The sequence below is a fragment of the Paramacrobiotus metropolitanus genome, unplaced genomic scaffold (genome assembly GCF_019649055.1).
Source record: "Paramacrobiotus metropolitanus isolate TYO unplaced genomic scaffold, Prichtersi_v1.0 Parri_scaffold0000002, whole genome shotgun sequence".
In the NCBI taxonomy this organism is placed as follows: domain Eukaryota; kingdom Metazoa; phylum Tardigrada; class Eutardigrada; order Parachela; family Macrobiotidae; genus Paramacrobiotus; species Paramacrobiotus metropolitanus.
This window is the reverse complement of record NW_026570222.1, coordinates 3705622-3730064: the sequence shown is the minus strand read 5'-3', so window position 1 is coordinate 3730064 and position 24443 is coordinate 3705622. Positions and strand designations below refer to the sequence as shown.

The 24443-nt window shown below is 40.5% G+C and overlaps 4 protein-coding genes across 8 annotated transcripts; 2 read left to right on the top strand and 2 right to left on the bottom strand.

The window, feature by feature from the left end:
* Nucleotides 1-1191: 1191 nt before the first annotated feature.
* LOC129588177 (GDP-fucose transporter 1-like) lies at nt 1192-4420 on the top strand. 3 transcript variants are annotated; one of them, XM_055482308.1, is made up of 7 exons: nt 1192-1396; nt 1744-1933; nt 2109-2169; nt 2556-2696; nt 2801-2917; nt 3376-3777; nt 3946-4420. In XM_055482308.1, exons 2-7 carry the CDS (start codon nt 1806-1808, stop codon nt 4210-4212), a joined length of 1116 nt encoding a protein of 371 aa, XP_055338283.1. In that variant the 5' UTR covers nt 1192-1396; nt 1744-1805; the 3' UTR covers nt 4213-4420. The 3 variants fall into 3 exon arrangements, with proteins under 3 accessions (XP_055338283.1, XP_055338292.1, XP_055338302.1); XM_055482317.1 differs by lacking the exon at nt 1192-1396 and adding an exon at nt 1421-1561; XM_055482327.1 differs by lacking the exon at nt 1192-1396 and adding an exon at nt 1491-1611.
* Nucleotides 4421-5061: 641 nt separating this feature from the next.
* On the bottom strand, nt 5062-9368 carry LOC129588205 (14-3-3 protein zeta). 2 transcript variants are annotated; one of them, XM_055482367.1, is made up of 7 exons: nt 9210-9368; nt 8889-8948; nt 8503-8816; nt 7045-7168; nt 5918-6081; nt 5676-5771; nt 5062-5612 (listed from the first exon to the last, which is right to left on the bottom strand). In XM_055482367.1, exons 3-7 carry the CDS (start codon nt 8794-8796, stop codon nt 5553-5555), a joined length of 738 nt encoding a protein of 245 aa, XP_055338342.1. In that variant the 5' UTR covers nt 8797-8816; nt 8889-8948; nt 9210-9368; the 3' UTR covers nt 5062-5552. The 2 variants fall into 2 exon arrangements, with proteins under 2 accessions (XP_055338342.1, XP_055338334.1); XM_055482359.1 differs by lacking the exon at nt 5918-6081 and adding an exon at nt 6150-6313 and having other exon boundaries at nt 8503-8948.
* A 937-nt stretch (nt 9369-10305) lies between these two features.
* On the top strand, nt 10306-12668 carry LOC129588219 (mRNA turnover protein 4 homolog). The gene is made up of 6 exons (XM_055482379.1): nt 10306-10743; nt 10863-10921; nt 11181-11284; nt 11452-11601; nt 11679-11907; nt 12102-12668. Exons 1-6 carry the CDS (start codon nt 10716-10718, stop codon nt 12240-12242), a joined length of 711 nt encoding a protein of 236 aa, XP_055338354.1. The 5' UTR covers nt 10306-10715; the 3' UTR covers nt 12243-12668.
* LOC129588119 (protein eyes shut homolog) lies at nt 12380-23966 on the bottom strand. 2 transcript variants are annotated; one of them, XM_055482202.1, is made up of 23 exons: nt 23053-23966; nt 22807-22923; nt 22445-22503; nt 21911-22088; nt 21726-21814; nt 20907-21255; nt 20683-20811; nt 20404-20526; nt 19239-20174; nt 18674-18977; nt 18125-18442; nt 17807-17979; nt 17251-17517; nt 16646-16891; nt 16425-16560; nt 15917-16077; nt 15379-15651; nt 14781-15202; nt 14438-14573; nt 14058-14206; nt 13738-13892; nt 12942-13045; nt 12380-12850 (listed from the first exon to the last, which is right to left on the bottom strand). In XM_055482202.1, exons 1-23 carry the CDS (start codon nt 23414-23416, stop codon nt 12690-12692), a joined length of 5349 nt encoding a protein of 1782 aa, XP_055338177.1. In that variant the 5' UTR covers nt 23417-23966; the 3' UTR covers nt 12380-12689. The 2 variants fall into 2 exon arrangements, with proteins under 2 accessions (XP_055338177.1, XP_055338186.1); XM_055482211.1 differs by having other exon boundaries at nt 20704-20811.
* Nucleotides 23967-24443: the final 477 nt, after the last annotated feature.

Here is a 24443-nt window from a genome sequence, read left to right as displayed (position 1 = left end):
GAAATGAAACTAACAGAAGATCTTATCAATAAACCGAAACACCGGAAACAGTGAACCGAAACACCGGAAACAGTAAACCGGAAGACTTGAAAAGGCGTACGTACGTACACTGTAATACACTGTGAATACAGTGTGTAATAGTGTATTAGTAAATCTTGCGTCAAGTTCTTATTTATTTCCTATAACGAAAACACGAAACACGTTCTTATTAAATTTAACTTCTTATAACGAAAACACTTCGCCGGTGTCTCGCTTAAAGCGAAGCCTTTTCCGAGTCTCACCTCTACCAGGGCGGTAGGAACATGAAGTGCGAATTAAAATAACTTCAATAAGTTATGATTTCCCAGTTCCGCTAACGAGCTCGTTCGGCAATTTTAGTTTTGCAAGTTCACAGCTTTGCACCGTAAAAGCGTTTTTCTTTGCGGGATTGGGTAGCCTCATAAAACAGCAATATACCGCAACGGCTAACGCGCCAGGTTCACCTAGCTCAATGATCGGAAGAATGGATAACCCGGTGGTCCCCGTAAAATCAACGACAACCTGGGCTACCATCCACCGATCAATGCAGCTATGGGCTTTGAGTCTTTAACTGACTTTCGAGTCTTCAGAGATCACATCAATTGTCGAAGTCATCTCAATATTTCCGGGGAACGTTCCGACTTCCGACCCTCTCCCAAGAAGAGTACTTATGCACTTCGAGTGTGGATGGCTGATGGTTGACACAGCTGACAATGAGCATATGCTGAGGTCTGTGGACTCGTATAGTATGCATGCGAATAATGCACCATACTAGCTAGATGTCAGCAACTGAATGCAACCATAAAAATACTACATGATTTTCCACCTCATCATGAAATTTGAGTTATCATCTATTCTTTCATAAACGCAGTAAGTGTGGCAAAATTATGACTTACCCAAACGTAAACATGGCTCGATCTTCGAAATGACAAAATTATAAATGATCACAAATCTGCGAAACAAAGGTTTCCGGTATCCGCGCTATGTGCAGATAGATCCTTGGTTTTTCTTTGAATGGACAGTCGTTCACCTGTGGTGGGTTGCCTCTGTCGCACGCTGCGACAGTGCATACCGCCCCAGTTGTTCTTAAATGGCTTAAAAAATCTGAGTGACGTCAATAGGCGAGTATGAAGTATAAACTTTCCGCCAAAGCGTCATCACTACGTGACACAACAACAAACGATGCAGGTTATTAATTTTTTTGAACCGCTGGTTTTCGTTATTTTTGCAGTTTTAATTAAGTGCGGCTTCAGTAAGTACTAAGTACTTGCAAATGTAAATGTCCTTTATATAATAATTTATCATCATGTTATTTTAAGTATTCTGTGTGGTCATTTGGTTTCCGAGTCCGTTGTTGTGATCAGAGAGATCATGAAATGTAAGTCGCAAAGAGGCAAACCATTCGTACAGTTTGTTTTGTTCAGCAAAGCTAATACTAGAGGTGAATGCCACGTAGTAAATATTGTGGAATTTCGCTAGTTTTTGCAATTATACTGGTTTTTATTATCTTCTTTACCCCGGGAACTAACTGAAATGTAGTCTGGTAGGTTCATTTGGATATCTTCTGGTTTCTGCCGCTCGTAATGCTAATAGGTGATCTCATCAGAATCACAGAATGCTTTCAATGCTTATTACAGTACTTATAATATGACTTTAATCTACGATATACTGTATTTGATAAATCATGATTATTGTGGGCTCATCGTTCGCGGCTGTTTTTGATAGGTCGGTGAATGCCAGACATCACTATCATTGTCTTTTGAAACAAAAACTCCTTCGTTGGCCTGATGCGGATAACACTCCGCTCGTGGAAATCCATTTTGCGCAGCACTGAACTTGGAAAAATGTCTTCTCCGGGTGGAGAATCTTTGCCGCGAAAATACTTCGTTGTTACTCTCGTTGTATCCGCTTATTGGTGAGCACTTTCGAAATATTTCTTTTAGCAAAATTGATAATTATCCGGACGATTAATCATCTCACAGTCCTATTTTTCGGCAGTGAGACGAAATGAAAACACTTGCCTAATTTGTCTGTCCTGCAGAACGACCATCATCTTGTATTCCCGTGGACAATTTGTTTTTGCTTTACAGGTTTATTTCCATTACACTGGTATTTGTGAACAAATACCTCCTAAGTGGCACCGATGTTAAGGTAAAATTTACAGTTAGTTACTGTTGGTGGACTGGTTTTGTACCAGAGATCGAATAGTGTACTCTTGTCAACAGTGGTGTTAGTTTGCTTGTTAGAGACATTTGGAACAATTGTTTCCTTATATGTAAATCTCTAACCTATAATTACCTTGTGTGCAAAATTTTGAAGAACTTCTTCGCATTAGAATATTTTAAAGTAATACATACCTTTGAAAATGTTGGGACATGCGGAAATGAAATATTCTAACGCCTTTGATATCGCCGGAAAATTGAAAATTCCAAATGAAACCGGCAACAGTCTTTATTGGCTTTTGTTTGTGCTTTTTATCTGCCTGTTCTTTTAATGTTACTTGCAATAATATTACCAGTTGTTTATTGAATTTTCAGTTGAATGCACCATTTTTCATCACTTGGTTTCAATGCGTCGTCACCGTCATTCTACTTTTTCTGCTGCACGGATTGTCCAGACTTTTCCCTTCCGTCTTCACATTCCCGTCGATGCATATTGACAAAAAAGTTTCGCGCGAAGTAAGTGTGTTCAAAAGAAGCCCTACTGCACCGGTTACCGGTATTTGAACCAAATTCTAATCGATCTTACGTTTACTGTTCGTTACAGTGCTACTTCTTTCCAGATTCTTCCCCTATCTATTGTATTTGTTTTGATGATATCCTTCAACAATCTCTGCCTGCAGTATGTGGGGGTTCCATTTTACTATATCGGTCGATCTTTAACAACAGTTTTCAACGTGGTAAGTAATTCAGTCTTGAAGTTTATGTAGAAACCGTGGAAATTGCCAATCGTAAAAGGACAGACCGATCATATGTACCGTACAAATACGCACGAGCCAATATTTAGTGTCTCTTTATTGTACATGAGCCTGCTTTAGCAGTGTTCGATTTGATTTTGTTTAAATTCAGAAGACATCTGAGAGTTCTAGTTTGAATTTGAATCTGTGCTCGTAGCCGTAGGGTTGATTTTTTTTGCGGAAACTAAAACCGACATAATACGGTACCTACTACGACCTCATTTAAACTACTTTAAGAAATTCATAATACGTAAAATTCTGCATATTTCTAATTAAGTAATACTTCCGCCAACTGATTACAAACTTACTTTGTTTTTACCTGTATGGGCGGTACTCGCTTTCTTGTTCTGTTTACTGCTTATGCACGTATCCGCTTTCGTTTAATCATTATATTTTTCTAGCTCATGTCTTACGTCATCTTGCGGGAAACTACGTCACTGCGCGCAATCATCTGTTGTGGAATTATCATTTTTGGGTTTCTTCTGGGCGTACAACAGGAAGATGTTTCAGGATCTCTGTCAATAGCTGGGGTGGTTTTCGGTGTTTTGGCCAGCCTTTTCACCTCGCTGAATGCAATTTACACGAAAAAGGTGTTACCCGCTGTGGAGCAGAACATATGGAGACTCACGCTTTACAACAATTTCAATGCTTTGATTTTATTTCTTCCTCTGATTATTTTTACCGGAGAAGTCAACAGACTGATTTCTTTTCCAAAACTGAATGATTCAGTATTTTGGGGAGCTATGCTGGTTGGTGGGTTGTTTGGCTTCCTAATAGGATACGTGACTGGACTGCAGATACAGGTATGTTATAAAGTACAAATTATGACAATTTTAATCAGTAAATGTATTAAATATTAAGGTCAATAATTACCATGGGTTGGAAATGCCTGTTGCTTTCGTTCAAATGATGTATTTTTAATGAAGCGGGCGAGGGCTTTTAATATAAAAATGCCTGTTATGTGTTTTCAGGTTACATCGCCGCTGACGCACAATATCAGTGGAACCGCCAAAGCGGCTGCACAGACGGTGGTGGCTGTGATGTGGTATCACGAAATTAAAACAGCCTTATGGTGGATTAGTAATGCCGTGGTTCTCATTGGATCTGCATTGTATACTTGGGTTCGCGGTAAAGAGATGAAAGAGCAACATAACCGTGCCAGTGGTCACCAGTATCAGCAGCTGCAAACCAAGGAAAAGGATCCTGAAGATGACGTGGAAATGGGACCGAAAGCTTAACCAGCGGTGGCTTTCAAGGAATTTTGTTCGGATGCTTTTCAGCTTGTGGTAGTAGAGCTGTTGTTTAGTTAATTAAGTTTAATTGTCGTTGGAGTATTAGTTGACGTTCCCGGGCGAAAATTTTGTTGTGCGACATGTGTCCCTGCTCACACAACCGATTCCGTTGAGTGGAGGGCCGAAGCTTGGAGTTAAAAGTTGTATACGAGTACTTAACAACAATTTCCGGATACACCATAGTGGAAACCTGCGTACACTACAGCTAGTCTTCTGCTTTATTGTGAGGTTGGAGACATTTTAATATTAGTCTTGAATGTTGGCGATAGTGTTTTATCGGTAAGCTGAAGTGTAACAGCTGGAAAAAGTCGATAAGTGATAAAGAAACAAAGAGGTCGCAAATTAACTGCTGTCAGCTTACGTTAATCTATACATTAAAATTTATTTACCTGCGCAATTATCATTGCATACTACAGTAGTGAGTGAGACTAGTAAGTACATAGATACTGGCACTGCTGAAGTGACAACTAGTACGAGTATGTGCTCTATTCAGATTTAGTGGTAATAATCACGACATAAATTACACCAGAATAATATACCTATTCATTTACGTTTATGGGCTGTTACTTTTTGCAGCTCATATGGCAGCGCGTTTTGTTCTTCATAGCTTTTTGAGTATTAACTATGAAGTAGCATTTAGCTTATTTGGACACGATTTATGGGGAAATGTAGGACGAACTACTGGCAAATACATCAGATTATGGGAAACAGCTACTACAAATAGTCGGTTAGGACTCAGGAGACTAGGGACTAATGAATACCAACAAAGTAGCAGTCAAAATACTCGCACACACGGCTGCATCATGATTCAATTACTTAACCACCAGTCGCTCAATGGAAATATGAATAAACAGCGCGAGGAAAATTGTGCAACGCAAAACGGTTAGAATACGCAATTTTTGAACAAAATGGCGACCGGTCGGAAAAAAACGCTACTGAACCACCATAATATTAAAGTGCGCGCGCAATTCGCTGCTTGAGGAAAAAATAAGGATCCAACCAACAGCATCAAAAGAAAAAAACTAATCCAACACGCCAGGCGCAGCAGTGCCACCTTAACGCTCCACCACTTATCCCGAAAAGCGCCTTCTTATCTCGCCCGACCAGCAAAATCAAATGTTGTAAATAATTAAACGAACATAACACGCGCAGCAATGTGAGAGAGAGATATTTTAAAAAACACAACTTCTTTTTGTTCAATGGTATGCTTGAAAGGGGTAGGTGCTTGGCCCAGGTGAACCCTTTAAATACGTTCCCAGACGTTGCCACCATCCAACAAAGCTCACTCACTGATCTGCTTGGTCTGCCTCTCCCTCACCCTCCCCTTGGGTGTCTGATGTCCACAACTACAAACAAAACAGCGAGATGAGAAACAATAAATATTTACACAGTTTTGTTAGATAACGCACCGTAAGGTTGTCCCGTAAAAGCTGCATTATAAGGGTGCTGTCCTTATACGAATCCTCATTGAGTGTGTCCAGCTCCGCAATGGCATCATCAAAAGCCTAATAAAGAAGAATCATGTTACAACTTCCCTTAATACGTAAACAATATAACAACATGACAAGCAGTTAGGCAACTCCACAAAGCGGTGGACTGTCCATTTGGCCTGCTCCTTTAACCGGGAGCGTACTGGATCAACGAGGATTACCTGCTTGGCTAGGTGACAGGCACGGTCTGGTGAATTCAGTATTTCATAATAAAATACTGAGAAATTCAAGGCCAGACCCAGGCGGATAGGATGCGTGGGCTGCATCTCACTCTTGGCAATGTCGAACGCGTCTTGGTAGGCCTTCTGGGAGGTTTCTACGATGGCTACGGGGGGCAGGCACAAACACAAGACACACGGTTAGTTAATTCAGTACTAATCCTATTTTTATTACCTGCTTGGCTAAATGGCAGGCTTTGTCGGGTGCATTGAGAATTTCGTAATAGAACACGGAAAAATTTAGAGCCAGTCCTAAGCGTATGGGATGTGTTGGCTGCATTTTGCTCTTGCTGATCTCAAACGCATCCTGGTAGGCTTTTTGAGAATTATCTATCACACCTGTCAGCGAGTGGTCAGCTTTCATTAAAATTATATACAATGCGTAAAAAAGAGCCGCACACTCAAACCGCTCACAACGGAGTAATTATCCATTTACGACGATCTGATAAAATCACTGGCTAGTGGGGTCGAAGTTAGAAAGCGGGAATTAAAAAAGCCGAACTTTTTCAATATCAGATCGGAAAATCTCCCGTTCAAGGTTTCCACCCAAGCTCGTGCACCTTAATGACAAGCTGACACATTTTGCCAAGCCATTAATACCAGCTATAGCTGATCTCACAATACAAAACTTCTAAAGCGGAGGCAATTAGGAAGCGAAGGAAACCCTTAGCATGCTACCCTACGTCTGTATTGCATGTCCCTCATTTCCATGTTGATCGCATGCTTAGCTGATCCCTGTGTGCTAGAAAGAAAACCCTTTCATCCCATTTCCTTGCTTCACATGCAAGTCACAAACCAATCGATACACCCGAACAATTTCTAGGACCGTTAATGTCAGGGGGATGAAACGGTTCACATACACACAGCACTCCGTTCGGTTGCACTTAGTTTACGCTTATGAGAGACCTGACACTGAACACTTTTCGTACCCGGCAACATTATAACAGGAATAATGTTGCTCAGCAAAGTCCCGCGTTCACAATCACTACCCAATGCCTCTGCCACATATATGGGAACGGATACGTCATACGCTGTGTGTACAACACATAAAATCACAAACAATCACATACTGTTTCGATTATCGCCGATGGCCACCTCTGCAAGGTATCTGTAGTAATCACCCTTCATTTTCAGGTAAAAAACTTTGCTTTCGGGATTGGAGGCCTTGGGGATGAGGTATTTGTCGAGCAAACCCTGCAAAAAAGTTATCAAAAACTACGAAGATATTCGTTAACATCTCAAAGCAAAGTACAGATATTAATATTATGATTGTCCAAGGCAACCAATCTTTTTGGCACTGAACACAATAAATACCCGGATTTCTTTTGTATCACCTTATTAATAAAACGCCATGTGATTTTTTAAAAGACCAGTCGACTCAAACGAAAGTGCAAAACAGTGCCAACTTTCATACAGTCAGTGTAATATTAAACATCATCACGAAAGAAACCTCGTACTCTTCTTTTATATCTCGCAGGACTACAGTTCGGTCCTTGCGTCTCTGCATACTCATTACCCATACTCAAGTGATCCTACCAGGAACAATCTTTTAACCTTCAAAACTCGTATACCAGTCCGCGCACTGGAAACCAGCTATTTTTTATAATTCCTACCATACAACGATCAGACACAAATTAAAATAACGCATAATATATTTATAACAGAATCGGTCTAATTATTAAAATCAATCACGTACGAAACGTAAGTTATGAACATACATATATATATATCAATAATAATAATTATTCTATTTCGAGGAAATACCGTACTTTGAAACAATAACTCTGCAATATCTCAAACATTGTGAAAATCCTCTTCCTTAATTACGACCTGCTGTTCATTGGTCTTCGCTTATATAGATTTTTTCTTGAAAGCTGGCGCAAATTCAACATCTTGCACTTTTATGTTGCTACGTAGCGCGTAAAAAGGATGAAATATCCACTCAAATGGCTTGGTGGAGCCAAATCACATTAAGCAGTAGCGATGTTATGACCCTTTCCCAAACCGGATAAAATATATAGCTTTCCAAGAGGATATGACTGCTTCGGTAGTAAGTATCTTACAGAGCGCGCTGCTGTCTGACACGGCTAACACGAACCCGGCACCCAAGTGGAAATCCTTATCAACCCGTCACGATACACTGCCAACCTGCGATTACTCATTAACCCGATCGATAGTATCCTACGCCAATCGTGACATCAGCAACGCTCTACATTGATCCGTAAGAGTTCACACCGAAATTGGGATCCGAATACTGCTCCAAGGCGAAAGTATCCAAAGTCTCAATTTCACACATTCCCACCCGAAATAAATGAAAACGGATTTTCTTTCTACGAATCTGCCATGTCGTATATTTCATAGTCATTTCACAACACATGACTTGTTTACCGAAACTTGTTTATGCAACAGTGGGAGTTGCTTACGTCAGGTTGCTTAGGCCGCTACAGGGACAACTACCACATCCGCCCTGATCCACTCGAAAGCTTTAAAATGCAACTTTGTACTATACCTACTACGGTCCAACTTACCAGGACATCATTGCAGATTTCGCGGAGTTCCTTCTCCACCTTCTCGCGGTACTCCTTGGCCATCTGCTGTTTCTTCTCGGATCCCTCAGTTTTCTGTTCAATGGAGGAAATGACTCTCCAGGAGGAACGACGGGCACCTACCACATTCTTGTAGGCAACACTCAGGAGATTTCTTTCTTCGTTGCTCAGCTCCACACCGAGCTCCGTTACGTTCTTCATCGCCGATGCCATATCATCGTAGCGCTCAGCCTGTTCGGCCAGCTTTGCACGCTGAACTAATTCGTCCTTTTCCATTGTGAAATGTACAGGGAAATCTGAAGTGTCGCGTTTAAAGGAAGTAGGTCTGCCCGTTGACTGTACGCAGCAGAAGCAGCAAGGTTACCGACCTTCACTGCAGGGATACCGTATACGGGACGAATATACGGGGCCTTTTTAGATGAATTCACCTACCAAACACAAAACTGTTCTTCCTCCGATTAGCACATACTTGGTACCCTAATCGCAGAAGTGATCCTCACACAGACTAGCAAAGAGCCAGTTCAAACACCACGCTGAATAAATCGATAAGACTCTGGCACACTGCGCCGTCTCGGTGTGTCAGTTGATCTACTTCAAGGAGCCAATGAAATATATCAAGTCTTTCTGCGGATACAACGTTCCTGGCCATATCGTACTATAATCTAAGTCTATATTCCCGATTCTCTTACCTTGAGCAACCAGATTATAGGTAAAAAAGCTGATTTCGCTCAAAAAGGAAAAGTACAGTACCTTCCAGCTTCTACAAGGCAGAGCAAAAGAACAAATCTATCAGACGGCAAGTTCCAGAATGACAGGATGCGTTTGCAAAGCTGGCATCACAACGAATGGCAAATGGCTAACGCCTCTAAACAGCAAGTAACTAGCTCTTAGCCTCTTACACTGTGTTCTCCGCGCCCTCTATTGCTAAACTCATATAACGTACGTACAGCACGTTATTTGCTACGCAACGCGTATTTGACACAAAAATCATGAACAAAAAAGCTCTGGTCCGATTCGGTCATCGAATTAAACTGCTTATCTGACATCTCCAACGAGACTCCGCCATCCACAGGATTTGTTGAAAAACAGAAGTTATAAAATTAATGAAGTTATTTTAAAATGCAAGTAATGCAAAAAAGTTTTTTTAAATTAAAACGCTTTAGCGGCTGTTAGATGGGTTTCATGTTTTCTTATGTTGTTCCTGTGTTCTTTGGGTTTTTCTTTTCCGAAATGTTTGGTTTTAAACAGAATGGCTTCCGAAATGATAGTGCTCTTTGCTTAGCAAAAGCTACTTACATTAACCGATATGCCTACATGTGGCACGTTTTGTTTTGCCCTTACATCGGTAAATTTCTGTGCCAACTAACCTTACGCAACTCAACGCAATAAAGCAGCTTACGTGACCAGTTGCCCTTGCCGATTCGGTATCAATTTTTAAATTTAACTTGAAATTTTTCTGCATTACTTTTTTGCATCTTGACTCGGATTTTACAGAAAAATCCTGACCGGAGAATGGAAAGCTGTCGCTAAGAGCAAAACAAGCCAATCCACATCGAGATTTTTGCCGAGGCGTTTTCATGTGTCAAAACATGAGCCCGCGCGACTGCCTGGCTAGTATACACGCGCTCCATCTTCGGTTTTTTTAGGCTTGGCCATTCGTTCCTTACCGCCATATGGCTCTCTGCCTCGTAAATGCGCGCCGAGCACCTGATTATTCAGGGGCACTTACCCCAAGAAACTTTTAACAAAATTAAACCAATTACCAATGCAGTATTCTTGTTCAGGGTCTTACGGACCTTACGGTTATCATACCATTTTCCCGGTAGATTTGGCCAATTTTATATACTGCCGCTTACAGTCTTCCTTACATATTTTAATTTATCAGCAAATTTTTTCAAACAAAATCAGAAGTTTTTTTAAAATCTCGGCAGAGTAATCGCTTAACCAGTCAGTTTTAACGCACAGAGCATGGTCACTTCGTCCAGGATTATTAAAGTGTCTTTACAGTGATGCTAAGGAGTATTCGATAAAGCGGTGCACGGTTTCAGCTTTCCAGTTGGTGCTTGCAGCTGGAGCTGGTAAATTTCAGCCATCTGGGCTTTCAGTCGAAGTACCGTTACGCTTGGAACGCAAGACGGTCCGGACATACCTAAGACTGTACCAGCCTACGGAGGCCTTGGAACCGCTGTTTAAAGATGCCGAAGTCGAAGAGAAATCGTGAAGGTACGGTCTGTACAGTACAGCTGTGAAAATCGTAACGTTTTTAACTTTGAGCACTTTTAAATTTGGAAAGACATATGTTCTTTGTTTTAAGTACATTACCAACTATTTTGCCTTTGCAGTTCCGTTGACGAAAACTAAATCAAAAGGGAAGGAGGAAAAAAGTTCGTTGATCAGTGAGGTACGTCCGCACGAATAATTAGATGCACGCATTTCACCAGTCTAAATTTTGGCTGGCAGTCCTCCCCGGGGCAGCTGTGACACAGCTCAGAGGTCCCTCTCTGGTTATAATTAATTTTAATTACTGTACTGTATTTAGAAGTCTGCTTTTATTTCTCTTTATCGCGTGAACGGCAGTTTTCAAGGTGTCGCATCATTTCGTGGTGTTTTCAAAGCGGCGCCATTTGCCGGCTGTAATCAATGACTTTTTTTACCTTTAGGTGCGGCGCAGCATTGAAGATTTCAAGTATATATACGTGTTTGAGATCCGAAATCCGAGAAATAATCTCATAAAAGATGTTCGCGAAGATTGGAAGGATAGCAAGTAATTATAGTTATTGATCAGACGTCAACTGTTGTGTGCGAATACAGTGTAAACGGTGTTTCCAAGTTCCGAATTGATGATAGAAGTACAGGTCAACTACAGATTGGAAACAATCTGCCGCTAGTGTCGTGGGATGTGTTAGCGCGTGCTTAGTTATTTTTTTCTAGGTTTTTCATGGGAAAGAATAACCTTTTGCAAATCGCTCTGGGTCGTGATGTTGCGGATGAGCAGGCTCCCGGTTTGGCCAAACTGTCGGCACAGCTACAAGGACAGCGCGGACTCCTTTTGACTAGTCGACGGAAAGACGAGACGTTGGCGTAAGTTTCGACGAATCGACTTTGAATATTTTGGTATGCTCTAGAATACACACATAGTTGTTGGATATACTTTACAGATTCTTTCGTTCTCATAAAATTAAAGAATATGCCAGATCGGGCTTTCGCGCCACAGAAACGGTTGTCCTGGACGCAGGGCCTCAGAAGCAGTTCTCCCATGCTATCGAGCCGCATCTTCGCCAACTGGGACTTCCGACAGTTCTGGATAAAGGAGTGGTTACTCTGAGTAAAGATTTTACTGTGTGCACGGAAGGGGACATTTTAACTCCAGAACAGTGCAAAATTCTGGTAAGTGCATGCATGCATACGGTATCCGCTTTTAATATTATTCTGTAGCTGCCGCAAAATTACTGTGCATCTGCGCTGCAGTCGGCATATTACAGTACATAGTTGCAGTCGCTAGTAATTATTGCACTCTGTGTTCTAGATCTTTTTTGGTTTGGCGTACATTTAATAATTGGCATACATTTCTGTATTTTTAGAAACTGTTCGAGCTTCCTATGGCCAGTTTCGGCTTCCGGTTACAGTATCTCTGGACGAAGAAAACTGGGAAACTTAAAAAGCTGAGCGCTAGAGAGGTTAAAAAATCTGATGATACCGATGATAAAATGGGTGATGAGTGAACAGTTGCGCTTTTAAATTTTGTATTGCACAATCTGCAATTATGTTCCGACTTAAAATTGTACGCTTTATTTTTTGAGTTGCACTACATTGTCTCATAACGATGTACCAGCAGATCCAGCACTAACGTGAGTCCCTTTCTTCCAGTTTTATCGGAATACAGCTGTGAAACTCGAAGCAGTACTTACATTTGCCATTTCTGGTGTTTTCTACCTTTAACTGCCTAAGCGTTTTAGTCTTAATTGTAGCAAAATGCTGTAGATGCTTAACTTCTGCTTCGGTACAGGTGCATGGTACAGAACTGCAAAAGCACGCCCGTGTATTTGGACAAAACAGACGGGAAAAAAAGGCTTCTTTTTTAAAAGAATGAACTGGCATGGGCCATCATATATTGGACGAAAAACTAGGGTTTCACTTATAAACGCTTTTGTGCTACAAATATGATGTGTTTAAGAATCACAAGGAATCACGTTGACGGTTTGGACATCTTGGGAAAATGATACTGGGTTTGCTTGGGCATCGAATTTGAGATCGGTTATGCATCCTCGAAACGACTGGGTGAAATAATTCATGGTTTCCTCCATAATTTTTAATCCATACGGAAAAGAGCCTAAAGAGATGTTAACTCTTATAAAAGTTCTGCTACAATGCGTGTGTATTAGAAGAACGTAGTAGTAAATCTAATGGAAAAATGTATGTACCAATATAAAACACTCCATCTGTTTCCAAATCCGCATAAATGCCAGGGCTAATCCCAATCACAGATGTTTCCAGATCCACAATAACTTGAATTTTCTGGGCAACTCTGAAAATTATCAATATTAACAATCTTTGAACTCGTTATCAGCTGTTTTGGTGATGTTCTGTACTCTTTGTGATTAATTAATTTATTAGTTATCCGTACGCGTTGTGATTAATTAATTTATTAGTTATCCTTATTGCTTCACAAGTCACAATTGTAAATAAATACTTATCCACACACTCATTATTTAAATGTTATGTAGCAAAAAATATGATTCTTCGAAATGTACGGAGTACCTAGCAGACCTGGGCAATTTTTTTAACTAATTAATTTAACGCGAGTTTTTCGAGTGACTGAATTTTTAACGCAACTTGGAAGCCTACCTTGTCAACCTAAAAGCACAATTCTAACGCACCTCATAAAAATTTTATACTACAGTATATATATATATATATTGTCTATATAGCGTAACTCTCAGTTTAAGTCAAACTCGATTTTCTCACATGAATAGCTAGCGACTTAAAGCGTAACTCGTAAATAGTTAAGAATATCTCCCCAGGTCTGCTACATAGCATGCAAAATATAATTTTTCAAAAGGTTACGCGTACGCTTGTTTTTTGCAGAATCGACCGCGCTAATTTCTAATACGCCCACTTACTCACTGTTACAAGGACCAGACCAATTTTTCCGTTTTGGACATAGTTACAAAACGTTAAATTTTTAAAGGAGTAAGTTGTTACAGAACTATATATGACCTGAAAATAATAACTTCATGCCACAGTCCATCATCTATTCGGCGAAATTGCGGTGATGTCAAAGTTCCTCTGGAGTTCCAACCCAGATTCCATACGACGGTTATGTAACCGCCGGCTATCCCGACCCCCAGGTAATCTGAATGTAGAGTGCGAACCTAAATTAAGACTCAAGTTATCAAGCAAATGTAAACATCAATACATTTTTCTACACCGCAAAAGTGTTCTGCTGTTTTTCAAAGCCATTAAAATGAACAGTAGCTAGCTAACTACCACTAACGGCGTAATGTTCTTAGCTTGTGTTGTATTATGTCATATTTTACTTTTCCAGTCCAGAGTATAAGACCATCTTCACGTGTAGTGCGGAAACGAAATGAGATGAAAGTGACGGATTTGTTGGAATTAAAATACGAAGGGACCAGGGACAAATACGCGCCTTTGTCAAAGAAGCCGCTGTGATCCAGAGTGACATCTAACAAGTGAAATAGAATCATTAAAACATGCAGGATTGCAGACGCACATAAAAGCACAGTTACAGTATAAAATGCAAAAGCTGGTTTACTTAAGCACTGCCGAATTTTCCTAAGAGAATTACCACCAGCGTCTTCGCCTTACATTTATCGTCTTTCGACTAAAAATATTTCGATTTATGGAAAGATCAACAATACTCGTAGTAGTTGTAGTTCAAGACTTTACACTTTACTTTTTGTACAACTGGAATACGACGACATAGTTGCCGTTGACGAAGGGCAGGGGCAGAACGTGATGTTGTCGATATATTGTAATTGGTGATCTTCTGTGCAGCTAGTGGGATACTGACAGTTCTCCCCAAAATACTCCTATGCAATAAAATGCAAATTAAATACTAGATGGGTAGTAACATAATACTACTTTCGTAAAACAAAATCAGTAGCGTGATTGCATGAATATTGTAAAAGTGCAATCACGCTATTTATTTTGTTCTGGTTAATTTTCATATGCGATGGATTGCCGCTCGATCAGCCGCCAGTTTAATTTACCAACAATAATCACGGTAGCTCACTTACTCGTGGACATTCGCATCTGTATCCAAATAGAGATGCTGTCATACCATTGGTGTTTGCAGTATTGTGTGTCGTATTCAGCATTATATCTTCGCATAAACCGCCGTTATCACATGACTGATATCCGCAACTGGTTCCATCACAATCGTTCACATTTAAACCTTCTTCCGGTTCCACGCTGTCCAGATGTAGTCGCTTACCATTAAGCACTAGCTCCCTAATACAACCGTCGAAGGATTGTGGCAAACCGTACACTGCCGACGCCCCTATGGCGGACAAGTTTGGTACGCCCCCAATATAAATCCCGGTAAAAGTATCCAAAAGTTTTTGGGTTTGATTGGTCAAATCAGTGGTTATTGTGTTGTTGTTGACCGTTAACCAGGCCAAGCTGCTGTTTCGTCCGAAGGATAGAAATGCCCAGATTCCTGACAGAGCAAAAAGAGCAGGGAAATGAGTCCAATATGAAGTGACCTTTCGAGTGCTTACTTTATAAGTGCATGTTGAACAGTATATTTTGTTTGTAAAATCTTGTAAACAGCATTTGAAAATAAACCCGATCCGATAAACGAGAGCCTTTAATTATAAAGCCATAAAAATTCACCTTCGCTGTTTTTCACGGTGACGTTTGCAATCAAGGCTTTGGCAAAAGATGTCCCAACGTTGAAACGAAAATTCACCGTCCAGTTGACGAGAAATGCCGACAGAAATTCTACTGTTCGTCGAGTCGGATATTCGGCCACATAGAACAGCAGACCATCTGGTCCATTCGGCATTACCTGCATTTCTATTGACGACGATTCTTGCAGAGTCGGTATGGCACCAAATTTTAGAAAAGAATTTTCTCCGTTAAATGTGGCGTCGGATATTCTACTGACTGCAATAAAAGACGAGCGAAAAATCAACAATTTAATCAATTGTGCGTCTTTTTATCTCGCACTGATTTTTTTAGAGCGAATTAACACCGTAAGAAATCTGCTGCTATGAATACAGTATTGTGAAAACTGACCCGGAGTTCTAAGTCGATTTTCACGGTAATTGAAAAACTACATGTATACGTAGATTTAGATGTAGCAAAACTATATGTAGATTTCAAAATTAAATGCGAAAGACCGCATTTCACGTGTTTCCATAACCATTACTTTGTTGGCAGTAATTTCCTGACTTTCCAAGTGGACAATCACAGTGGTAACCGGCGCTGGACATATCTGGCACACATGTTGCATCTTGACTACAAAGTGAATTCACGCAAGCGTTGCTGTTCGTCTTCAGCGCCACATTTTCCGATGTCGGGTTATTGCATCTGTTACGATAAAAAATTTATTTCCGTCTACAAAATGTTGTACGTACCGTACTCATATATCGTTTTCGCCTTTCGATCACCCACTTACAGCTTAGGACAAAATGGTCGCATACCCAACATCTCCACATTCAGTACGAATGCAGCGCAGTGCACTGTACGACTGAGTTCAAAATATCCGTTTCGTACAAGTGCACTGCACCACTTGCGTACAGAATGCTGGGTATGGGGCTATGCGACCATTTAGTCCTACATTGTATGTCGTATTGCTGCAATTTGGTAGTTACAAGCAGGTACATAACAATTCATACTTTGTCCTAAACAGGTCCACTAAACTAAATCAAACTTACAAAGGAGGATTGAAAATCGGAGCGCTTTCAGTACAGCGAAACTCGGAAGGAAGTACGTTGCGTCCGTCAAGAAGATTGGAAAAAGAAACGAAATCACCGTCTCTCCTAGTGCGGAACTGCACGGAAGCGATACTCCCTTAAAAACAGATGCATCGCATAGTCTTTCATTTCTACCGCAAAATGGTACACAGTATGTGCTGCAATGCCTATCACAGAAATACCGTTGAATGCATGGAATCCTGAAAGCGGTAAGCCATCCATAATATCGAAACCGCCAACAAAAACTCGTGATGTGCTATCAAAATTGCGGAAGACATAATCAGCCGGAAATGGCTGCGGAGTGTGCACAACTGTTTCTGTGCTGTCTACGCTCAGAAATGTTCCATGTTCGCTATCGAAATATATATGAAAACTATGGTCGGCAACATCGACATCTAGTGTTCCGGAGCCAGGCGTCATCAGCGCACCTTTGAATATACAAAAGGCAAAATCGGTTATTTTGTAGGACGGCGCACTTTGATTTTATTCAACTTTATTCAACGGACCATCTGATTTTCCAGTCAGGACTTCAAGTCCAAATGAGCTTTCGGAGAAAGCACGATAAAAAATGATGTATTCTGATAGCTGATTTAAGACTGAATCATTCAAACTGGCTTCCTAACACTCTGTTATGAACGATTTAAAATCTGAATGCATGAGAAAAGTTATTGCAGATGCTGCCTTTCGTGTTAAAAAAGCATGTACTTTTATATATACTTTATACATTTGTACTCGGTCTGTACCACGCTGTAAATGCTTATATTTACCATGTAGTCGTTTTCCTTACCTCCTCCAAGATTGTAAATTAGAGCAGGTTGGTTGTTGGCGAAACCCAGCATGAGAAAATCGTAGTCGTTGTGTGCCAGATCCGGATAGCCAATTAACAGCAGCAACGATCCATCTAGTGAGCCCAAGTCAGCCGGCACATTCGGGAAGGTGACATTCAAGCGGATCTCCAAATGGTCAGAGGCGTTTTTGATCGGAGCGAAGCTTATATAGGAGGAATAGTTGAGAGCATTGGCAAAAAACCTCTCATCATTTTGCATATCGTATGCTAAAAAAACCATTAATCCATTTTCAGCTCCATACCCACATAACTAACTATTACTGGCCCCAATCTTAGTAAAACCTTTCCAGGTTCAATTACATGTATACATATACATGGTACAGAGATTCGTGTGCAAAGTTTATTGGCTGTTTCATAGTTGTCTAAACGAAGAGGCAGTAAACACTTGCACCCAGTCTTTGTACCATATATGCCATATTATATAAACAAAATATTATACAGTGTTATATAATTTAAAAATCTGAGGGAACTTTAAAGGCTCCAATTTGCAGCATACTTTTTTCGCAGTACTTTCCGTATCGACCAAGCGGACACACGCATCGGACAGCGTCGCCACCGCTCGGAATGCAAGTACTCCCACCAACGCACGGATTGTACTTGCACACGGACAGCTCGCAAAATTCTCCTGTAAATTCCGGCAAGCAGGAGCACATCCACCCGGAGTACGACCTACGCAAATTTTACACCAAGTTTTATCATTGCGGTAACACTCGTAACATGCTGTGCGGCGTGTACGTAATTATAAGCAAATATGGCAAAAATTTACTGTTTTTATGGTTGCAGTTCGGTACGTCAAAATAAAACAGTGGCTTACTCCAGACAAGTGGCATTATTACGGCAAGGCCGAGACGAGCACGTATCCATTAGTGTTGGCCGAATGTTTCTTCCCTCGAGTGGATCATCGTGGAAGTTTTTTTCATGACCCCCAATCGCAAAATTTGATATAACTCCGGAAAAGTTTGTTGTCCCCATTGCGTAACGTCCACCGACAAAGATGGAGTCTATCTCTGTTATGGCATTTCTTGAATTGCTGTTGTCAATTTGCGCTGTAGAATAGCTTCGAGAGAATGAATTCCGTTCGTTCTTGATAGTAAGAGAACAGGTCGGCAACATTTGGGTTGGAAAAGAATGCCTGCAACTCCGATCCACAGTTGGACAAACGTAACTTGAATAGTGACATGATACTGCGAACGATGATATTCGTTCAGTGTTGCGGTATAATCTTCTTCTACTGTATACGAATAAATACAACACAACACGTGTGCAGTAAGGCCCGGTACTTTTTCCCTGCGTAGGCATATATTTCTTTTGCAACAGCTTTGAGCAGTTTTACTTGCTTTCCATACAAAAATGTGGAACTCACCTAAAGGTCACCGTGGAGAATACTTTCGGTCTCAGAGATGCTGTTAGATTAGCGTCGATGATAAACTTATCGCCACAACCGCCCCGAAAACGTAATAAGTCTGCGGAATCCAGAATCAGTTCAGAAAAGATGTCCGGATGTTGGGAGGAAGAAGCGTGCAGAATAATACTGTTGGCCGACAAATCATTCACATCGGTGATGGCCAAGCGGATGGAAATTTCTAGAGCATCTCCAGAGCTGATTGTCACTCCGGCGTACCGCAGCAGAGACCGCCCAGTAAACGTTGCTCTTGATATAATTATTTCTGTACCAAAACAAAAACGGCTGTTTTACGAAATCTTTCATTAATTACATAATGCACGACTTCTGCGAAAGATTAATTTCTGAAATAATTTGCTATTTTGTGAAATAATTTGTACATGAATTGAATTTTGAATATAAAGCGTCAAATTCTTTATTGTTTAAATAAATGCTTTTATACGGTCCAAACCGTTTTAGCACTCCTTACCAGCGAAATACACAACAGTAATTGTCACTATTTTAAATTAAGTCTAATGACACTTACCGTTTTCGCACACGTTCCCGTAAAATCCTAGCACACAATTACAGCCGAAAACGTTCTCAGGTGTAAGATAACATGTTCCGCCATTGCGACACAAAGTTTTAGGACACATAACAGCTTGAGAAACTGGCATTTGTGCTGGCGGAGATGCCACAGTACTTGGAATTGTTGAAGGATCTGCAGCGTTTGATGTTGATTCCGTTGAAGTACTAGTGATGGTACTAGGAAGTGCATAAGTCATGTTCACCGTATAAGAAGATAAGACTCCAGACTGCAGAGAATACAAGCTATCCAAGGGCGTTATGGAAGACTGCAATATCCCAGCGGTTATTGCAGTTAATATAGGCGATACGGAATAGTACTCTGGAAAGCTCGCACTTGACCCAAATGACCGGAAATAGCTGGCTGGTTCAGAAATCGGCTCGTAATGCTCGGTAATCATCGTTGCATAAAGTGTGGGAAAGGAGTAATTATTATAGGCATCAGTTAAAGAAACTCCATCACTGTGAACTGCAACGCTGTCAAACGAGCTAGACACAAAGTCTGACCCTGATAAGGAAGTATAAACAGGCATTACTGTGGTCTGTGATGGCACAGAAAGCGCAAAAGAAATGGTCGGTGTTGGAGTAAAGAAGTCTGAGGAAACCAACGGAGTCGTTTCTTTGGAACTCGTTACCAGTAATGTCGTATAGAGCAGTTCCGGCAAGATTTCATTGGCGTGAATTATCAGCTCTGATGACGTCAGGCTGGTCACGTACGGGAAAGTGGAAAGGTCAGGCATCATCATAAATATTTTAGTGGGGGAGGAGGGGGTTGTTTGGTCAACTGACTGTACAGGAGTCGGAGAAATGCTGTTTGGTGTGGTTGTTGCTGATGAGACGGTTCGCGTTGTGCTCGGGTTGGTATTTGTGCTAACAAGTGGGATTTCACATCGCCACCCTACGTGCAACACAAAAGAGAACTGTGCATTTACTGCACACGTTTCTGAAAGGTTAATTCTAGCTGATTTAAAATATATAACGTGTTTTCCTTAACTCCGATAAATAAAACTTATGCAAAACGCATGAAACAAACGCATAAAATTCGGTTCCGTGTGAGCTAGATCCAGCAGACACATGACCGAATTTTATACGAGTTATGCAAGGTATGTAACTCTAGAGTTACATACCGGCGTACTGGGAAGGGCATATACACGTGAAATTGGCTATGGCGTCCACACATGTCCCACCATTCAAGCAGGTCGCTTGTGACAAACCGCAATCGTCGATGTGAAATTCGCAATAATAACCACCTTGAAAAATAAAAGTTATCTTTTAAGAAAAGTTTTCGTTCTTGTCTGCCGTAACGTCTTATAGAGGAGTTACGTCAGGCATTTGTAAAAATTTTAAATCATTATTTTTGAACAAGTTGTTATAGTAATGCTATAGCAAAACATTGGTAGACGAACCAAAATCGGGACTGCACAGACATTCATAACCATTTTCCGAAGCTGATGCTGCAGCGCAGAGACCTCCGTTGCGACAAGGCAAGCTGTGGCAAGGATTTTTGGATTTGTCGCAGTTGTTTCCAATCCATTCTGTGAAATTCTGGTTAAGCTTTCCAAAATAATTTTTTAAAACAGGCGGTCAAACAAAAACACGGAGATGTTCTCCAGTATTTATATACGCCAACCTTCTGTACACCGGCATATCGGTCCGGTTTCCGTTTCCACACAAACACCGCCGTTCAAGCAACTGATGGTAGTGCAATTCTTCCCAGTGCAGTTCATGCCCTGCCAGCCCTCTTCACACAAGCAGCTGTAACTATTCTCCAGATTGATGCAATGTCCATGAATGCAGGGCGACTGTTCACAGTGGTCCGTGAGGGTTTCACAATATCGGCCCTGGTAGCCCGCTGGACACTGGCAAATGTATCCGTCATTGTTGATATGACAGCTGGCACCGTGCTGGCATCGATTATTAAAGCACTGATCTAGTTGACTTTCGCAGTTCTTTCCGGTCCACCCAGGAACACACAAGCACTTAAAGTATAAACGCGAATGCAAGTAAACATACATAAATCTGTTTTATGAAAAAATCTGCCGTGCAAGCAGAAATATTACAGTAACATCTTTAATTTGCGCTAAAGATCACTTATAACCACACTCAGCAGCGATACCGTAGCGAAAGTATATCAAACGTTTCCCCAATTTATTTAGCTTATACAAAGCGGTCAAATCTGGTTAGTATACAGTTGAAAAACGCTTAAAAAGCATTATGCAGAACTGGCTTTTATTACATATTTAACATATTTTGTTTAATAGTGTACTAAATATTTTTACTATGTACTAAATAATAATAATAATAATACCCACTAAATATGTACTAATATGTACTAAATATTTTTAGTATGTACTAAATATTTATGTGTTTTGATATGTACTAAATATTTTACTAGTGCCGTTATTTAGAAGCAGGTAAATATGTATTTGCCAGGTAAATCTGTATTTACCTGGTACGAAGCGATATCGTTAACGCATAGCCCGTGATTACTGCAAGACTGGCCAGAACATACGTCTACAGCTTCGTCGCAAAATGTGCCTACAAAATCGAAGTAATTTAGCGCAATTTTTAGGAATCTGATTCTGCATTTATGGCAAACAAATTTGTTATTTAAGTAACATGTGAAGCGATTACCTGTGAAGCCGGCAGCACACTCGCACTTGAATCCACCCGAAACAGTCGTGTCGATTACACAGTTTCCGTTCTGACATGGATTTGATAAATCTGAACCACACAGTGTAGTTTCACACTGTCGACCGACATACGGAAACTCACACCGGCATTCGTATCCATCAAGAGTATCCTTACAGACCTGTCATGATACCATATATAGTTGGTTTAAATTCAGCAGACAAGGAATTATACGAGATTCACGACCATTGTAAAGGCGGTGTGGTCACGTGACATATATAAGCGATCAATAAGGGGTAAATGTTTCTTTTCAAAAAAAGGACTTTGTAAGTTTTTTTTATACATACTAGTGTAATAAAAATTAATATTATTAATTTTTATAATCATAAAAGTAGTAGATTCAGCTTTTTCACTTGACCATTGGTTCTATGTTTCGGCTGTTGTATACCAAATTTGAGTACGTACATATAGATATAAATGGCTACCCAGCGTTTTTACCGACATGTATAGTACAGCGGCTCAATTGTTAACTAATACCCCATCATTGAAACACGGCAAGGAGGCACATTCGTCCACTCTTTTCTCACATCTGCGACCTGTAATAAATTTTTGCCAAACCGAGCATTTTTTCAGCTATCATACGTTATTACTAATAGCAACAGCCCTACAGCTAGTAATTATTAACAATGTTGACATGTGTAGGTCTTATAATTACAGTATGATATTGGTAGTTTACATGTGTAGGTCTTATAATTACACTCTAATATTGGTCGTCTCTTTCTACGCACGTCACAGCTGATAGTCTGATAATTATGAGTGTTTGCAGCATACAGAACCGAATGATATCACGCAAACATATGCAAATGTTTATGCACCACCAAACCGGCGAAATCCCGTACCTGTGAATCCTTTGCTGCAAAAACACCGAAAGCCGTTGGCATCGTCTGGTTGACAAGTCGCATTGTGCAGACATGTCTCCGGACCACAAGAGTCAATAAGCGTTTCGCAATACACTCCTGTTCAGAAATTAAAGTGGCGTGCATTAACTTCTTAGCTAATAAGTATTTAAACATTTGAATTGAATCTGTTCACCGAAACTGTTATTTTGTCATTGCCGACAAAAGAAGCGAATTATGACAAATTACCGGCAAATAATGGTGGACATAAACATCTGAAACCGGTATGTGGAAATGCGTTAACACAACTGGCGTTGTTTCGGCATGGTCGTAAAACACATTCGTTGACCGGATAGTCGCAGTGAATTCCTGAATATCCGCGTCCACAGTAGCACCGATAATCGGTGCTGTTGATCTGTTTGCACTGACCATGCACACATACGGCAGGCTCACCGGGTTGCGAACACTCTCCCTTTTGCAGGAAACAGGTATCGCTGACTGCAAAATGCTGGTATGAGCAAGAACTATCACTCTCGGTAGATCTGGACGCTACAAATAAGCTCTGGAGAGCCAATGCGCAAAGGTAAACAGCAGCAACAGTAAAATGTTTCATTTCATCACCGCCGTAGGACCATGCGGAAATCACGAGGCCATTACGGACTTCGATTCTCCAAATAACCGTTAACCGGAAACCGACATGGAACTGCGCTTTCTTTTACAAATTCAACGTCATATATACTGTCTGAATGTGGCTCGATGCCATGCGCCATTTCCACACAACGAAAGTGTAAAACAACTCTTCTTAGTTCAGCGGATGTCAAAAAGCACGTAAAAATGCAAGATTGTATCAACCTTGCAACACAATATATATATACCCAATTTCAGCTTTAACTGATTGCACAAAAAATGTCAATACGATTAACATAATAATTATGAAAATGAATAATTCCTTAAATCTTTCTACCATGCACGTACGGAATGTATTATTAAATATATGCTGCACAATAGCGTATTGTGTATGTAACTAAAATTATGATTATAATAAAATTATATTATTCCGCATAAAGTACCACTGAAAATCCATAGTAAAACATTGTAACGAAATCTAGCACACCAGACAAGGTACCGAAAACGAACCAAGAAATTTAGAGGCTATATGCAGAATGCGCAACCGGAATAAATCGATGATAAGACTGGTTTACGCAAGAATGCTCAAACGGGAATAAACAAGGTTTCGGTCGACATGTCGCATACGTCCAAGCAGGTAGATTACGGGTGTTTTATATAGTATGTAAGTACACACGGTTTAGTAATGGGTGAATATAATAATACTTAATATTGTTGAGCGCCTGGATCACTCATGGGTTTATGCACACATACTGTCATAGGTCAAAGCGTTTTGCGCAGCTGTTGATCTGGTATCGCTTCCCTTTCCCGAATAAAAGGGAGCAATATACACATCCTTTCGGCTTTCAGTAGTCAGTCCTTAAGGGAAGTACTTACACTGTATAACAAGCATGTACATTTCGGCAGAGTATTAACTGCATTTTTAACAGCATAATTTAACCGTGAGCACTGACCACTTCAAAGCAATCCGAAAAGACATCTGATAACTGCTAATTGTAAGCAATCATCGGTAA

Excerpts from the sequence above, each read along its gene's own strand:
- LOC129588177 (XM_055482308.1), top strand. The coding sequence starts at position 1,806 with ATGCGGATAACACTCCGCTCGTGGAAATCCATTTTGCGCAGCACTGAA. Across the intron at positions 2,918-3,375 it reads TAACAACAGTTTTCAACGTG|CTCATGTCTTACGTCATCTT; the intron begins GTAAGTAATTCA and ends ATATTTTTCTAG. Across the intron at positions 3,778-3,945 it reads TGACTGGACTGCAGATACAG|GTTACATCGCCGCTGACGCA; the intron begins GTATGTTATAAA and ends ATGTGTTTTCAG.
- LOC129588205 (XM_055482359.1), bottom strand. The coding sequence starts at position 8,796 with ATGGAAAAGGACGAATTAGTTCAGCGTGCAAAGCTGGCCGAACAGGCT. Across the intron at positions 7,169-8,502 it reads AAATCTGCAATGATGTCCTG|GGTTTGCTCGACAAATACCT; the intron begins GTAAGTTGGACC and ends ACTTTTTTGCAG. Across the intron at positions 5,772-6,149 it reads CCTGCCATTTAGCCAAGCAG|GCTTTTGATGATGCCATTGC; the intron begins GTAATAAAAATA and ends CTTCTTTATTAG.
- LOC129588219 (XM_055482379.1), top strand. The coding sequence starts at position 10,716 with ATGCCGAAGTCGAAGAGAAATCGTGAAG. Across the intron at positions 10,744-10,862 it reads GTCGAAGAGAAATCGTGAAG|TTCCGTTGACGAAAACTAAA; the intron begins GTACGGTCTGTA and ends TTGCCTTTGCAG. Across the intron at positions 11,602-11,678 it reads CGGAAAGACGAGACGTTGGC|ATTCTTTCGTTCTCATAAAA; the intron begins GTAAGTTTCGAC and ends TATACTTTACAG.
- LOC129588119 (XM_055482202.1), bottom strand. The coding sequence starts at position 23,416 with ATGAAACATTTTACTGTTGCTGCTGTTTACCTTTGCGCATTGGCTCTC. Across the intron at positions 18,978-19,238 it reads CGGGAACGTGTGCGAAAACG|AAATAATTATATCAAGAGCA; the intron begins GTAAGTGTCATT and ends GTTTTGGTACAG. Across the intron at positions 18,443-18,673 it reads TTCTCCACGGTGACCTTTAG|GCATTCTTTTCCAACCCAAA; the intron begins GTGAGTTCCACA and ends TCGGAGTTGCAG.